Here is a 17,612-nt window from a genome sequence, read left to right as displayed (position 1 = left end):
TATCTGAGTGTCTCTTACATGCCTGGCATGTCCCACTTCACCCACAGGAGGAAGTCCATTTTATAAATGAAGAAACTGAGGCTCAAAGAAGTATGTGAACCTAAGGTTTCAGTCCTCTTAAAGATGACAGCAACCTGCTTCTTGATCTCCTCTAATACCATAGCACACTCAAGAAATGAGCATCTTAAATTGTGCTTGGATTGGCAGAATCTGCCTTTAGGTAGAGGAGCAGATGTAATGGCTCCAACTACTTTCTAGAGACAACCAAGAGACACTTTTGAAGAGCCCAGTCTGAGACCTGGTTCCACTTTTCCATCCCTTCTGTGTCCCTGCCCCCAGCCCCCACCCCCAGGACACATCTGGCAGTGAAGGGACTCCAATTCCTGTTCTTGGGAGAGGCCCCCACTTGTGCTCAAAGTATAATTAAGTGGCTTAAAAGTAAGTGCAAGGGTCGGGAGAAGGACTTGACTGCATGAGGGAACTTTTAGAGGTTATAGGAATGTTTCTACCATAATTGTGGCATTGGTGACATTTAACAAAACTCCTTGAATTATATACCAAATTGGTAATTTTTATTGTATGTAAATTATAGTTCAATAAAGCTGATTTTTAAAATACTCAATGTAAATCCTGATATGTGCATTCATTGTATGTAAATTCTACATCAGAAACAAAAAAACTAAACAGTTGTTGAGTTCCAGTTAATGATATACATGCTGAAGTATTTAGGGGCAAGTATATGGATGTCTGCAGTTTACTCTGAAATGCATAAAATGTAAGATATATTAATGGACAAGTAGATACATGATCAAGCAAGTAAAGAAAAATTTAGTTGTCCAATCTAAGTGGTCAATTTACAAGCTGCCGTTGTAAAATTCTTCTTTGTTGTGTTTGAAAATGTCATTATACAATGTTGGGGGAAACCAGGTGACTTCAGGTTTTTGGCAGAGCCAAAGCGTTCCTATTGGACCAGTTCTTTAGCAAATAAAAACTGTAAGCTCTGGAAAAAAACCTTCTTTAAAAACCAACTTCTTAAAGATACTGAAATAGACCAAAAGCAGGCAGATACTGGAGAGGAGTCAGTGGAGGAAGGGCACGGGACTGTGTGAGTTTCCTGTTTTTTAACCACTGTTAGCCTGAGGCCAGGTGTCCATGCACCATGCAGGACAGGTAAGCCTCCAGTGTACAATCTACAGCCCGCTGGCTTGAGGAACCAGAGTAGAGAGTTCAGAGCACCACAGCCTCTCGAGAGTAAAGGGGGAAATAACAGAAAAGCAAGCCAGAGAGGGGATTCCTAAATTCTGCATATAGACTGCTCAAATCTCCAGCTGACCACTGAACTATGCATGCAGAACTAAGGCTAAAAGAACTGAACTACGAGTTGAACTACTTCCCACTGCAGGGGAGACAGTTTTGTCGCTGAGTTCAACCAAGTTAACTGCATGTTTTAAAATAATTATTTTTCAGAGGAATATAAGAGAATCCCAAGTTTCTACAACACAACGTAAATTATACACTTAATACAATGTCTAGGATACAATCCAAAATTATTCACTATCTGAATAAACAAAAAATTATGCCTCATTCTCAAGAGACAAACGAGATCAACCCCAAGAAGTTCTAGTCAAAGCTATTAAAGCAGCTATTAAAACTGTGCAAGAATGTAAAAAAAGTTCTCATGGTAGTGGCCGAAAAACTCCCAAATTTGGTGACAGACATAAAGTTACAGATTCAAGAAGTTCAGTGAATAGTAAGCAGGATTAATACAAAGAAAACCCCATCTAGGTGCATCATAGTCTACTGAAGACCAAACTTAAAGAGAAAATACTGAAATCAGCTACAGGAAACTAGGGAATAATGATTTAAAGGACTGCTGACCTCTCTTTACAAACATTGGAGACCAGAAGACAGTGCAACATCATCTTTAACATGCTGAAAGGAAAAAAAAAGTCACCCCAGAGATCTGTATCTAGCAAACATATATTTCAAGAATGAATAAAAAAAAAAAAAACTAATATTTTCAGGTAAAAGGAAACTAAGAGAATTTGCAGATCTAAATTACAAGAAATGCTAGAGGAAGTTCTTCAGGCTAACAGGAGATTTTACCAGAGGGAAACTCAAATCTTTAAGAAGGAATAAAAGCCACTGAAAATAGTAAACATCCGAGTAAATACAAAGGATGTCTTCTTCCTCCTCTTTAAACTGTGCATTACTGTTTAAAGTAAACAATAGGCGGGTGCGGTGGCTCACACCTGTTATCCCAGCACTTGGGGAGGCCGAGGCGGGTGTATCATGAGAACAAGAGATCAAGACCATCCTGGCCAACACAGTGAAACCTCGTCTCTACTAAAAATAAAAAAATTAGCTGGGCATGGTAGCACGTGCCTGTAGTCCCACCTACTCAGGAGGCTGAGGCAGGAGAATAGCTTGAACCCGGGAGGTGGAGGTTGCAGTGAGCCGAGATTTTGCCACTGCACTCCAGCCTGGTGACAGAGCAAGACTCCATCTAAAAAAAAAAACAAAACACACAATTGGTGGGATTTTAGCATATGTAAATAATTTGCATGACAATCATGGCATAATAGATGCAGGGAAGGGAATAGGAAAGGACCCTATACAGTAAGCTATCTATATTTTATGCAAAGTGATACAATGTTAGTTAGCTCTTAGCTGTGAAACGTTCATCCCTGGAGCAACCACTTAATAATATAGAGATAGAGCTAAAAAGCCAATAGATAAAAATGTCTGCTCTGAGAAAGACACTATTAAGAGAATAAAAAGACCAGCCACAGACTGGGAGAAAATATTTGCAAAACAGTTATCTGATAAAGCCCTGTTAACCAAAATATACAAAGAATTTTTTACAATTCAACAATAAGAAAACAATGAGATTAAACGATGGGCCAAACGAGGAGTTTGAGACCAGCCTGGGCAACAAGGAAAAAAAAAAAAAAACTTAGCTGGGCATGGTGGTGCATGCCTGTAGTCCCAGCTACCTGAGAGGCTGAGGCAAAAGGATCACTTGAGCCTAGGAGTTCAAGGCTATAGTGAGCTATGATCGTGCCACTAAATTCCAGCCTGGGCAACCGAACAAGGCTCTGTCCCTTAAAAAGAAATAGGCTAAAGACACCTCACCAAAATATACACGTGGCAAATACATACAGGAAAAGATGCTCCACACATCATATGTCATCAGAGAAGTATAAATTAAGACAATGAGATACCACTACACATGTATTAGAATGGCCAAAATCCAGAACACTGACATCACCAAATGCTGGCAAGGATATTGAGCAACAGCAACTGTCATTTATTGCTCATGGGAACGCAAAATGGTACAGCCACTTTGGAAGACAATTTGGCAGCTTCTTATAAAACTAAATATAGTTGCCATATGATCCAGCAATTGCACTTCTTAATATTTACCCAAAGGAGTTGAAAACTTACGTCCACACAAAAACCTGCACACAGATGTTTATAGCAATTTTATCCATAACTGCCAAAACTTGAAAGCAACCAAGATGTTCTTCAATAGGTGAATGGATAAGTAAGCAGTGGTACATCCAGATAATTGAATATTATCCAGCGCTCTTAAGAAAATGAGCTATCAAGCCATGAAAAGGCACAGAGGAAACATAGATCCACATTACTAAGTGAGAGGAGCCAATATGAAAACACTACATACTGTGTGATTATACCTACGTGACGTTCTGGAAAAGGCAGAACTTTGGAGACAGCTGAAAGACCAGAGGCTGCAGGAGTGGGGGTGGTAGGATGAATAGGCAGAGCCTAGAGGATTTTTAGGGCAGTGAAGCTACTCTGTATGATACTATAATGGTGGATACATGTCATTACACATTTGTCCAAACCCATAGAATGTACAGTACCAAAAGTGTACCCTAATATAAACTATGGACTTTGATAATGTGTTAATGTAGATTCATCAGTTACAACAAATGTACCACTCTTGATAGTGGGGGAGGCTACGTGTGTGGGGGAGCAGAGATATTTGGGAAATGTGTACCTTCCTCTCAATTTTGCTGTGAAATTAAAACTGCTCTGAAAAATACTCTATTAACTAAAAAGACCCAGTTAATCCAAAAGAAGTCAGGCAAGGTGGAACAGAGAAGCCAAAAATAGTGGAGACAAACAAGACAAATAGTAAAATGGCAGACTTAAGTCCAGTCGTATAAACAACTACATTAAATGTAAATGGTCTCTATCTGCACTAAGATGGCAGCCACAGGCCACGTGTGATACTTGTTAATTGACATTAAATAAAATTTAAAAGTCAGTCTCTTCATTGCACTAGCCACATTTTAAGTGCTCAGTAGTGACTCTTATATTTCACTAGTATATTGAACAGCACAGATATAAAATATTTCCATTATCACATAAATTCTATTGACCAGCATTGGTCTGGTCAATCATGGAGATTATCAGAACTGACACAAATTCCCCCCAAAAAGACCCAACTGCATGCTGTTCACAGCAAGTCCACTTAAAAGATATAAACTACACAGATAAGTTAAAAGTAAATGGATGGGAAAAGATACCATGCAAATGTCAAGCAAAAGAATGTGGTGACTGGATTAATATCAGATAAAGTAAACTTCAAGGCAAAGGGTATTACCAGAGATAAAGAGGGACATTTCATATTAATAAAAGGGTCACTACACCAGGAAGATACAATAATTATAAATGCATATGTTTAATAACAGCTTAAAAGTACATGAAACAAAAAGTGACATAAAGGTAGAAATAGACGATTACACAGTTATAGCTGGTGATTTTAAATATTCCTCTCACCAATTGATAGAATAACTAGAGCAAATGTCAGTAAAGATAGATCATAAAAATACCATCAATTACTTTTAACTGACATTTATAGAACACTACAGCCAACAACTGCAGAATACACATTCTTTTCAAGTGCACATAGTACATTCACTAAAATAGACCATCTGGCTGGACCATTAAATAAGTCTCAACAAATTTAGGAAGACTGAAAACATACTGAATATGGTTCTCTGAACACACTGGAAATAAGTTAGAAATAAATAATGTGTCTATTTAAACTCCAGATATTTGGAAATTAAGCAACACGCTTCTAAATCATGTGCCCCCAAAAAATCAGAAAATAATATGAATAAAATATGAAAATACAAAATACCAAAATGTTTAGGATGCAGCTAGCACCAGGCTAACAGGGAAAGGTATAGTTTAAAAATACTAATGAGACAGCCAAGTGGGAGGGGGTCGCTGGAGAAGCTCCAACCAGCCTGCCCACTGAGGTGGAGCTGGAGTCTAGGGAAGTTCACGACCCTTGCAGCAGGGAGGAGCCCGGCCCCTCCTCTGCTTGTGTGGAACCTGGGATTCCAGCTGCCGGCGGGAAGCGCTCTAGCAGGGACTCTGGGCTAGTAAGAGTCCCTGCTTCTCCCTTTTCTTCCTTTTCGCCCAATAAAGCCCTGCGTTACTCACCCTTCAAACCCTCTGCAAACCTAAATTTTCATGGCCGTAGGACGGACAAGGACCCCATCTTTAGCTGAACTAAGGAAAAGTCCTGCAACTCTAACATTAGCAAAGAAGAAAGGTCTAAAATTGGTGATCTAAACATCCACCATAAGAAGCTAGAAAAAGAAGAGTAAACTCAGAAGCAGAGGAATAAAAAGAATAGAGTGGAAACCCCAAGTGCAACATATCCCAAAAATGCAAGATTGGCTTAACATTAGAAAGGCAATCAATGAAATACAACATATTAGCAGAATAAAGGAGAAAACTACATGGTCATCACCATAGATGCAGATAAGGCATTTAACAAAATTCAGTACTCATTCATGCTTCATTAAAAACAAAAAACTCGGCCAGGCGCGGTGGCTCACGCCTGTAATCCCAGCACTTTGGGAGGCCGAGGCGGGTGGATCACGAGGTCAGGAGATCGAGACCATACTGGCTAACACAGTGAAAACCCGTCTCTACTAAAAAACAAAAAATTAGCCGGGCGTGGTGGCGGGCGCCTGTAGTCCCAGCTACTTAGGAGGCTGAGGCAGGAGAATGGCGTGAACCCAGTAGGCGGAGCTTGTGGTGAGCCGAGATCGCGCCACTGCACTCCAGCCTGGCCGACAGAGCGAGACTCCGTCTCAAAAAACAACAACAAACAAAAAAACACCAAAAAACTCAGAAAACTAGAAACAACAATAAAAAGAAACTTCCTTAATCCGATAGTTTCTATGAAAACCTCACAGCTAACGTTATATAAATGATGATAAAAGGAAAGATTCTCCTAAGATCATAAGACAAGGATATCTGCTTCCACTTCTATTGAATAATGTACTGAGAGGCTCTAGCCACTGCAGACAAGAGGGGGAAAAGATGATAAAGATCAGGAAGAAAAAAGCAAAACTTGTAGATGACATGATTATTTACAAAGAAACTCCTAAAGGAATCAACAAAACATCTACAACTGATGACTAAAGTAGCAAGGTTGAAGAATTCAAGTACTTTTGCAACAATTGTGTATTTTTATGGACTACAGCAAACAACTGAAAAGTAAAATTTTGAAATTCCATTTACAATAACATCAAAAGAACATAAAATACTTTAGAATGAATTTACAAGAGATGTGCAAAATCTCCATATGAAAACTTGGTTAAGAAATCCTAAATAAATGGAGGAATATACCTCTTTCATGAATTGTCAAGATGTTCTTCCCAAAATAGATCCAACACAATCCCAGAAATCAAGATCCCACAGCTTTTTGGATAAGCTGATTCTATGATTTTTTAGTGGAAGTGTAAAAGTTTTATAACATCCAAAGAATCTTGAAAAAGAAGAGCAAAGTTAGAGGACTCAATTATAGTCCTACTAAAGACCTACTATAGAGCTGTAAGTAATGTAAATCCTGTGGTATTAGCATAAGGGTGGGCAAATAATGAACAAATTGAATTCCTGAAACTCAGGCATATTTATCTTTTCAACAAATAGCATTGGAATAACTGGAAATCCACCTGGACAAAATGACCTTTGACTCTTACCTCATACCATAGGGAAACAAACTTAAATGGATCATAGACCCAAATATAAAAGTGTGGGGAGACAGAAAACCTATGCAACCTTAAAGGAGGTAATGATTTCTCAAAGGGCACCAAACATACAGAAAACATATTTAAGAAAATAAATAGGCAAATCAGAGGTAGAAAATATTTGCAAGATACGTATCTGAGAAAGGACTGGTATCCTGCATACATAAAGGATCTCTATAATTCAGTAACAGAGAAACTAATTTTTTAAGTGGGCAAAGTATTTCAACAGAAAATTCACAAGAGAAGGTACACAAGTGGCCAGCAAGCACATTAGACATCAGGGAAATGCAAATTAAAACCACAGTGAGATATCGCTACATCCACCAGTATTTTTAGACATCAGGGAAATGCAAATTAAAACCACAGTGAGATATTGCTACATCCACCAGTAGTTTTAAAATTAAAATGACTGATACTGCCAAATGTTGACAAAGATACGGAGCATCCAGAACTATTGTACACTGTCAGTACAGCTGCTTTGGGAAAATGTCCGGCAGTTTCTCATAAAACAAAATACATACCTACCCTATGACCCAGCAATTCCACTCCTAGGTCTTTATGTAAGAGATATGAAAATATATGTCTACATAGCTGTGCAAGAATGTTCCTAACAGTTTTATTTATGATGACCAAAATTTTCTAACAGTTCTCCTTTCTGTCAATAGGAGGAGAATGAATAAACAAACTGTGGTATACCCAAACAATGAAAAACTAGCAATAAAGAGGAAGGAATTACTAAGACACATAACATGGGTAAATCTCAAAAACATCATGTTTTCCACAAAAGAGTACATACCGGCATGATTCCATTTATATGGAGATTTATAACAAAAAAACTGAGTTCTATAAAAGCAAAAGTAATCGATGGTAGAAAAATTCTGAACAGTGGTTTTCTCTGGAGGAATGTGGGTGGGGAATTACAGGGAAGGGACTTAGGGGGACCCTGTTGGTGATGTTTGGTTGGTAGGTTGGATAGGTGATTTGCAGAGGTGTACGCATTTGTCAGAACTCACCTAATGATACACTTAAGATTTGTGCATTTCATTGTATGTAAATTTTATCCGAAAAGGAAAAAAATCTGCAAGTAAATATTGAACCCTACGTAGTGATATGCAGGCAGAAGTAATGTGGATGAGGGCGGAAGTGTACCAAGCTCTGCAACTTACTCTGAAATGCATCCAAACAAGATGGGTTGATGGATGGACAGAGGGACGGGTAGATATCTAATAAATCAAGTATAGTAACATGTTAATTGTAGAATCTAGGTGGTGGGTATACGGGTGTTCACTGTAAAGTTCTTTCAACTTTTTAGAATGTTTGATATTTTTCATAATAAAATGGATTTAAAAGGTAATTGCAGTACTCACCCTGGGTGTATACACATGCACCTATTCTCGCGATGCCCCGAAAGCTCTTGCCCCTCAGAAGGCTAGATGAAAGAGGGGCATTGGGGAGTGAGTAACAGAGCCGAGAGGACTGCTAACAGCACCAGGGTTTCTGATGAAAATGCACTCGCCAGAGCTGTGTTTCTTTATTCGAAATCATACGGTTTTACTCAACAGGGCTCCTAGCCCTTATGTCTCTGCTCCTGGTGCGTAAGGGTGGTGTGTGGGGCTCTGAGCCTGGGACCGCTCTCTCGGAAGGTGGGAAGATGCCCACGTATCCATTCCTCTCCGCGTACCGATTCGCTCCCACACGCCCGGGCGGGTGATTCTGGAGGGCCGCGCGGGGCTGTGTGCGCGGGCGGGGGCGGGATGTGTCTGGAGGGGGCAGAGCGCCCTCTCCCGGCCCCGGAGGGCCCACGCGGACCGGCTGAGCGTCCCACCACACGGTTCTGCATCCACTCCCCAGATCTGCGCGCCCTGGTGGGAGCATTGCAGCCCCGGGTCGGCCCTTCGAACGCCAGGCGTCTACCCGCGGAGACCAGCGCAGGAGGCGGGCCCGCGTGCAAGGAGGCGGGCGACAGGGTGGAGTCGCCGCAGCTGGCAGCCGCACGGCTCCACCTGTTGCAGCGTCGGAGCGCGCCCGCCTGAGAAGGCAGAGCGGGGTGCGGACCTGTTCTCCGCGCGCCGGCTGGCAGGGCAGGGCCGCGGCTGCCAGGAGGCCCGGGAACAGTCCCGACGGAGCGGCGCGGAGTGGGCGCTCCCCGGAAGGTGAGATCCGAGGGCGGCAGCGGCGCCAGCGCCCCCTACAAGGCGGGGTCTTGGGGAGGGGGCCCCGGCCGTTTGCTGGAGAGCCTTGCTACTGTTCTGCATGAGGTGGGGGATGTCTTCGGCGCGGACCCCGCGTCCAGGCAAAACTCTGGAACGCACTAGGCAGCCAAGCCCGGGTGGAAGAGATGGAACCCTCCAAGGTCAAGGTCTCCTGGCTGCGGGGCCCTTCCAGCCCCCAGTATTTGGCCTCCTCTCCGGAAGCGGGGCTGGCTTGCGTTGCGCCCTTGGTCCGGGCGGAGCCTACTGGTAGGCGCAGAGGACGCCCCCGCGCAGGATCCAGAGACCAAGGGCGCTCTGGCATGGTCAAGGCGAGGGAGGCTGCCCGGGGGAGAAGCCCCTAACTTCCTTCGCCCCCTGTTCCAACCTCCCTTTCTGGTCTCCTCTCTCCAGCCCGTCCGCCCAACGGATGCGCAGCGTTGGAGCCCGGCCGGAGGCCGGAGCCCTCGGACGCCGCAAACCTCGGACGCCGCTCAGCACAGCCCCTCTCTCCGTGCGCCCGCCCCGGACCCCCTCCATCCCTAAGACCCGGCAGCCGATTCGGTGACTCGGGAGGCCACAGGCTCAGCGCGACACCACGACCACAACTAGGAGGCACCACCGTCGATCTACCTGGGGAGGCACCTACAAAGCTAGCAGACTGACACCCGCGTCCTAGCCGTCGGCGGCCTGCGAAGCCATAGTCAAAGGAACCAGGACCCCGGGGCTCTGCTTACCCGCCGACCTCCGGACCCGCCCCCCCCCGCAACCCGCGACCTTCTCTTTGGCGGAAATTCGAGTTCGCTCGAGCTTGCCCTGAAGACGCGCCACGCCCCCTCCCCTATCTGAGCCGGACAGGGAGCCGGGGTGGAAACGGCGCCGGAATCCCAGCGCCAAGCAGACGTGGACTCTGCGCCGGTTCCCCGGGACCTTCAGCGTTAAGGAGAACTCCGAGGAGAGCAGAGGGAGTGGAGGGGAACGGCGGCGACAAAGCGGATTTGAAACTAGGAGTCAAGGAGGACGTGGGGAGCTGGCGCCGCAGGAGCTACCGAGGCGGCGGCCGGGAGAGCCTCGCGGCCTGCGGGAGCGCCCGGCGGTCATGGGCGAGCCTGCCGTGGGAAGCCCGGGAGCTGGCTGAGCGCCGGGGCCTTTATTTCCCGGGGGTGTGGACGAGATTCCGCCGACGCCCGGTGCCGTGGGCCTGGGGGCTACCCCTGGGGGCCCGGCCATGGCCAGCCGGGGTTTCAACTGGGGCCCGGGCCAACTGAACGAGGACAACGCGCGCTTTCTGCTGCTGGCCGCGCTCATCGTGCTCTACCTGCTGGGCGGCGCCGCAGTCTTCTCCGCGCTGGAGCTGGCGCACGAGCGCCAGGCCAAGCAGCGCTGGGAGGAGCGCCTGGCCAACTTCAGCCGCGGCCACAACCTGAGCCGCGACGAGCTGCGCGGCTTCCTCCGCCACTACGAGGAGGCCACTCGCGCCGGCATCCGCGTGGACAACGTCCGCCCGCGCTGGGACTTCACCGGCGCCTTCTACTTCGTGGGCACCGTCGTTTCCACCATAGGTAAGTGTGCTGGCCGGACTCGCTGACAACCTCCGGGCGGCCTCCACTTCCTCCGGGGGGCAGGACCGACCCTCTCAGCCTTTCATTCATCCATCTGGGCGCCCAGCCCGACTCCACTGACATGAGCTGTCGCCTGATCAACAGGTGGTATTGCCTGCCCGCCGCTCTAATGTGGTCCAGGCACCCGCAGCTTCAGCGTCACCTGGCAGCTTGTTAGAAATGCAGTCTCAGTCCCCTCTGCAGACCTGCTGAGTCAGAATCTGCATGTTAACAAAGTCCCCAAAGTATTGGAATGATCCTTAAATTGGAGACGCTCTGCTCTGGGAGATTTTCAGTCTAATGAAGGAGACAGGGCTTGAGTTCATGGGGAAGAAGGCTTTTACAGATAGGGACAGGAAACTAAACATTAACTGAGTCAGTCAGAGGGGAAGTGCAGATTTTAAAAGATTCTGCCCTCGACTTCACACTTACTGAGAAAAAATCAGAACACCAGACTGGAAGTGAGGAAGCAAAAGTGCCAATGACGATTCAAAAGATGGAAAATTGTCCACCAGGAAGAACCAAGGAAGTGACCTTTGGGCTGAATCAATTCGCGTTAGGCGTAACTTGGGTTTGGGAACTGAAAGCGCGTTGCACTCTGGAGTAGGAGAGAATCGCATTCAGGGGCCCCATGAGCTGGTTGGAGTGGTGGAAGGAATACTAGGAAGGTCTGCTGGCTAATGGGATGGAGGTGGGGGTAGGACCTTCACTGACAGACTGAGGAGCTGGAACTTACCTAGAGGCACCTGGAAGCCATTGAGAATTTTTTAGCAAAGATGTAGCACAGCTATAATCAGTTGTGTTTATTTCCCAGCAGAAGGAAAATGATTTGGGGGAGTCTTTGCACCACACCCCTAAACATTGTTCATCCTTGAAGAATAATCAAGTGATTAATGGGGGTTGGGGAAGATGCTGTAGAAATAAATTCTGAGGGGGGCAAAAAGAGACCTGGAGCAGGGGAGGGAGCTTGGAAAAGTTAGACGGAGAGGAAGTAGCCTCCAAGCTGCAAAAAAGGCTGGCAGTTGCAAACAGCCCAGGGTGCATGTGCTGAGCGCTCTGTAGCTACTGACCCTGTGCACTCTAGAAGAGCTCGCTGGTGAGGTGGGGTGACAAGTTGAGCCTCCTTGAGGCTCCCACACATGGCTGTGCTACATAGACATTCTGCCAGGAGAAGCAGCACAAAAGACAAAAGAGATCGGCTTCAGGTCAGATTCATCATGAAAGACTTCCCAGGGCTAGTCCAGGAATCCAGGGCTTCAGCTGATGCATAGGAGGTGAGGCAGAGGACCAGTATGATTAGGGACACACAGGCTGTATCTGAAGTGCCTGGCTCCCAGCCCCCATCCCATCCCAGATGGCACTGCCCATCAGCAGGCCATGATGGCACCACCATAACTGGGTATCAGGCAGGAAAACTTGCAGCAGACCAGAATTGGCTCAAGATTGGTGAAGGAGGAATAACACCCCCGTGGTTCTCCCCTCGAGCCCACATTCTCTGCTGGACTCTTAGCTGTGTTCCACAAGCCCCTCCTCACATCACCTCCCACGTCTCAGAAGACAGTTCCAGAATCTTCACATAGGCAAGACTTGGGATGAACAAACTGATTAGGAGGTGTCACTTTGGAAGTGACCTTGATTCTTCTGTGTTTGCATAGCAAGTACAGGATTTTTTTAGATTGAATGGTTACTTAGGATGGTTTTGATGGGAGATTTGAGGGCTGAATCTTCCCCACCACCATGAAAAACCATCTCTTGGTGCTCCCAGTGGGCACAGAGGCAGGAAGGAGCAGAGTGTGTGTGTGTGGACAGGTGCATCCATGTAGCAGGAACTGAGAGTGGCATGGGTAGGTGGCCATATAGGAACATGGGCTTTGGGGATACCAATATGACAATGTGGCATGGAGGAGTGGAAAGAAACCTGGGCAAAGAGTCTGGAGTGGGAGCTTTTCATCCTGCCTCTGTATCTTGGGCAAGCCTCTTAACTATTCCGAGCCCCATCCTTTTCTCATCTGAGGCATCTACAAAGTGCCCACCTTGGTATCTGGCACATCACCTATTTGGTGAATATTAGTCCTGCCCCCTGCTCCCTCCCTCTGCCTAAGCCTGCCCCTGTCACAGGGTTCTTGTGAGGGACAATGAGCTCTTATAAGTGCGTGCGTGTTAAAAGGTGAAAAACATTATGTAAGTGTGGGCTGATTTTTATTTCTCATTTGTAACATTTCCTTTTAAATTGTTTCACTAATTGTTGTAATAACAGCACTGGCTAACCTTTATCAGGCCCATATTAGGCACATACTGTGTGATTATTACCTGAATGTGCAATGCAGCTCATTGCTGTGTGCCATTCACACTTCATTTCAGCCAACACAATTCCATGAGGTAGGCATAACACTCCCCCGTTATAGATGAAAAAGATGAAGGTTCAGGTTTTTTTGTAAAATAAAGTATAAAGAAGAAAAAAATCAAGTTATATGCAGTAATATCATCCAAATTAACCATTGTTAATGTTTTGGTCCATTTTCTTCTAGTGTCCTTTTTCCTCTGCGTATACTTATATACATATGCATTTTTAAAAATTAGAATTATATTCTATAAACCACTTATATCTTGCATTTTTATTGTAACATTACATGATGGTATTTTTCTTCTAAAAATTAATTCCACCATGCTTTATTCTGCAAAGACTTTGAGGTAGCAGACAAAGTATACAGTAAAATAATCATAAAATACAATTAAAACTTCAGAACCAGGGAAAAGAAGAACAGAAATATGGAATGCAAGTGGAGCTATGAAGTTGCTAGAGAGGAATTTTGTCTTAGTTTGAGTTCCCTGAGAAGCAGACCTTGAGCCAAGAATTTGAGTGTAAGCAGTTTATTGGGAGGAGCAAGGGATACAGGTAGGTGCAAGAGAAAGTGAATCAAGGAAGGAAAGTAAGTTAATCCAGGGTATGCTATTAAGGCAGGTGCCATAGTGGGCAATTGGTACCTAATCCCAAATGGAAGCTTGGAAGCAATGCAAAGCTCCTGACCCAGATATCCCATGCAAGAAAGCTGGGATGTTTACATACCCACACCTGTCAGGAATTGGTTAAAAAGCTGTCTGGGGAGAATGAGGAAGGAGCACAGGGATGTAATTCCCAGGTACTTCTGGCCTTATTTTCTTTCATGGACAGCCCAAGGGTAGCCCTCAGGCAAAGATAGGCTCTGCTGTTGGAAATCAGGCCAGTGTGCCAGGAAATGATAACATGATCCCAAGGAATGGTAGGGAATCCCATGGAAGGAAAAGAACCAGCAAGCTTCAGATTTGGTTTCAGGCTTCATGGCAGACAGAGTCATGACCCATACTAGAATTAATATCAGAAAGGAGGAAACATAAACTTTTCCCAGTATCTAATTCTCCTTTTTTGAGACAGTCTTGCTCTGTCACCTAGGCTCGACTGCAGTGGCACAATCTTAGCTCACTGCAACCCCTGCCTCCAGGGTTCAAGCAGTTCTCCTGCCTCAGCTTCCCAAGTAGCTGGGATTACAGGTGTGCGCCACCATGCCCAGCTAATTTTGGTATATATTTTTTTTTTTTTTTAGTAGAGATGGGGTTTTGACATGTTGGCCAGGCTGGTCTGAAACTGTTGACCTCAAGTGATCCTCCTGTCTCAGCCTCCCAAAGTGCTGGGATTACAGGTGTGACCCACTTTTTATTTTTTTATTTTTTGAGGGAGTCTCAATTTGCCACCCAGGATGGAGTGCAGTGGCGTGAGCTTGGCTCACTGCAACATCTGTGCCTCCCAGGTGCAAGCAATTCTCCTGCCTTGGCCTCCCAAGTAGCTGGGATTACAGGTGCAAGCCACCACACCCAGCTAACTTTTGTATTTTTAGTAGAGAGAGGGCTTCACCATGTTGATCAGGCTGGTCTTGAAATCCTGGCCTCAAGTGATCCGCCCACCTCAGCCTCCCAAAATGCTGAGATTACAGGCATGAGCCACCACACCTGGCCCCAGTACCTAATTCTCAAAAGTATTTTCTCTTTGGGATTATATATAGGAGACATTGTGTAGGACAACAGATGATATTCACAAACAATATTTTCCTGGAAAATGCAGTTGAGGATTTCATGTAGCTGTTATCTAATTGAGACCTTTGACTTAAAAGTCAAAGCTTAGAGTGGAAAACACTTTGCCAGTTTCTCTACAGGTTAAACATAGGACTACTTTATGACCCAGTAATTCCATTTCTAGGTATATAGCCAAAAAAAATCAAAAGTAGGGATTCAAACAGATATTTGTACACCAGTGTTCATAGCAGCATTATTTACAATATCCAAACAACCCAAGTGTCCATTAACAGATGAATGAATAAACCAAATGTGGGCTACATACAATGGAATATGATTCAGCCAAAAAAAAAGGAATGAAATTGGCCAAGCAGGGTGGCTCACGCCTGTAATCCCAACACTTTGGGAGGCCAAGGCAGGTGGATCACGAGGTCAGGAGTTTGAGACCAGCCTGGCCAATATGGTGAAACCCCGTCTCTACTGAAAATAAACAAATTAGCTGGGTGTGGTGGCACATGCCTGTAGTTCCAGCTACTCGGGAGGCTGAGGCAGGAGAATTGCTAGAACCTGGGAGGTAGAGGTCGCAGTGAGCTGAGACCACACCACAGCACTCCAGCCTGAGTGACAGAGTGAGACCATCTCAAGAAAAAAACAAAAAGGAATGAATTTTGATATATGCTATAACACAGATGGACCTTGAAAATAATTATGCTTAGTAAAATAAGCCAGACACAGAAGGACAAATATTGTATGATTCCATTTATATGAGGTACCTAGAATAGGCAAATTCATAGAGATAAAATAGAGGTTACCAGGGGCTGAGGGAAGGCCAGAAGTGGGAGTTATTGTTTAATGGGTGCTTTCAGTTTGGGATACTGAAAACATTTTGGGTATAGATAGTGGTGATGGTTGCACAACATTGCAATTATATTTAATGCTATTGAATTGTACACTTTTAAATGGCTAAAATGATAAATATGTTAAGTATATTTGACTGCAGTAAAGAAAACCTCAGGGCAGAGTATTAAAACACAATTCAGAAATGTCGATTCTGAAAAAGGCTGGAGATCAGACATGAAACAGGGATAAACTTGAAGTCCTCAGAAAAGTAGAATGACAGTATGTCTTGTAAATGATCTTCTGTGAATATCTTTTCTCTGAAACCAGCTTTTGTTAGGAGCTTGCCCCCGTGTTTGCTGGTGTATCTGTAGATAGCTTCTGTCCCCAAAGAGTTTGAGGTACTCTGCATTTGACAGAGTCAGGGAAGGCTTAGGTTTTGCTGCAGTAACAAGCTACTCCCAAAATCTCAGTAGCTTAATGTAATGAAAGTGTACTTCTTACCCACACCGAGTTCACTGTGGGCGCTGGTGATGCTGCAGGGCAGTTGTCTCTGTGTTGCCCCATCGCTTCAGGCCTCTTTTGTCTCTTGGCTCCTCTTCCTCAGCACATGCTTCCAGGATTGCTCTGGAAGGGGAAGAAAGAGCTGAAGAGTGAGCACCAATGATTAAATGGCCACCACTACCTGGAAGTAGCACAGGTCCCTTCCACTCCCACGTCCTTGGCCAAATCAAGTCACAGAACCACCACCCTGTACTTCAAAGGGTCAGGGAAACATTATTCCATCCCCTTTGTGGCAAGTTGCAGAAGAAATGTTTCTTCCAGTCTAAAAAAGCACGTATTGGGCCCAGCGCGGTGGCTCATGCCTGTAATCTCAGCACTTTGGGAGGCGGAGGTGGGTGGATTGCTTGAGGCCAGGAGTTCGAAACCAGCCTGGCCAACATGACAAAACCCCATCTCTACAAAAAAATAGAAAAAATTAGCTGGGTGTGGTGGTGCAGGCCTGTAGTCCCAGCTACTTGGCGGGCTGAGGTGGGAGGATCACTTGAGCCCAGGAGGTTGAGGTTGAGGCTGCAGTGAGCCATGATCATGCCACTGCACTCCAGCCTGGGCAATAGGGCAAGACCCTGTCTCAAGCAAAAAAAAGAAAAGAAATGCAGACTCTCAGGTCAACCCCAGACCAACAGAATCAAAGTCTATGCTTTAATAAGACACCCAGGTGAGTCCTGGGCACATTGAAGTTTGAGAAATCTAGAGTCTAGAGGGCTGTTCATGTTGTGATGTTGCTGACTAGGACAAGCCTTCCCATGCTTTAGAACATAGACAAACTGGTGGCCAGGCAGGTATGGTGAGGAGGTGAGCTCACCTGCTGTCTTATGACCTCCTCGCCAGCTGGAAGTCAGGTGCGCTGAGGGCAGGTTCATTACACACCATCCAGATGCAGGGACGCGCCGGGCTCGGGCTGAGAAGATGACCCGGCTCATGAGGACCTGAGATGCTCAGATGGAGAGGCTCAGCCTCGCCTCATATGTGACTAGATTCTCAACAACAGTTTTTATTCTTTTTTTTTTTTTTTTTTTTTTTGAAACGGAGTTTCGCTTTGTCACTGAGGCTAGAGTGCAATGGCGCGATCTTGGCTCACTGCAACTTCTGCGTCCCGGGTTCAAGCGATTCTCCTACCTCAGCCTCCTGATTAGCTGGGATTACAGGTGCCCGCCACCACACCCAGCTAATTTTTGTATTTTTAGTAGAGATGAGGTTTCACCATGTTGGTCAGGCTGGTCTCAAACTCCTGACCTCGTGATCTGCCCACCTCGGCCTCCCAAAGTGCTGAGATTATAGGCATGAGCCACTGT

The 17,612-nt window shown here is 45.4% G+C and overlaps 1 protein-coding gene across 1 annotated transcript in view; it reads left to right on the top strand.

The window, feature by feature from the left end:
• Positions 1 to 8,924: 8,924 nt before the first annotated feature.
• KCNK13 (potassium two pore domain channel subfamily K member 13) overlaps positions 8,925 to 17,612 on the top strand; it is a 127,387-nt gene continuing 118,699 nt past the window's right edge. Inside the window, exons 1-2 of the mRNA XM_055288453.2 lie at positions 8,925 to 9,235; positions 9,686 to 10,833. Coding sequence (XP_055144428.1) covers positions 10,500 to 10,833 — 334 coding nt within the window. The 5' untranslated portion in view covers positions 8,925 to 9,235; positions 9,686 to 10,499. The remainder of the gene's footprint in view (positions 9,236 to 9,685; positions 10,834 to 17,612) is intronic.

This window comes from Symphalangus syndactylus, chromosome 8, assembly GCF_028878055.3.
Source record: "Symphalangus syndactylus isolate Jambi chromosome 8, NHGRI_mSymSyn1-v2.1_pri, whole genome shotgun sequence".
Taxonomy (NCBI): Eukaryota; Metazoa; Chordata; class Mammalia; order Primates; family Hylobatidae; genus Symphalangus; species Symphalangus syndactylus.
Note: the sequence above shows the minus strand (reverse complement) of the source record. Positions and strands in the feature narration are given on the sequence as shown.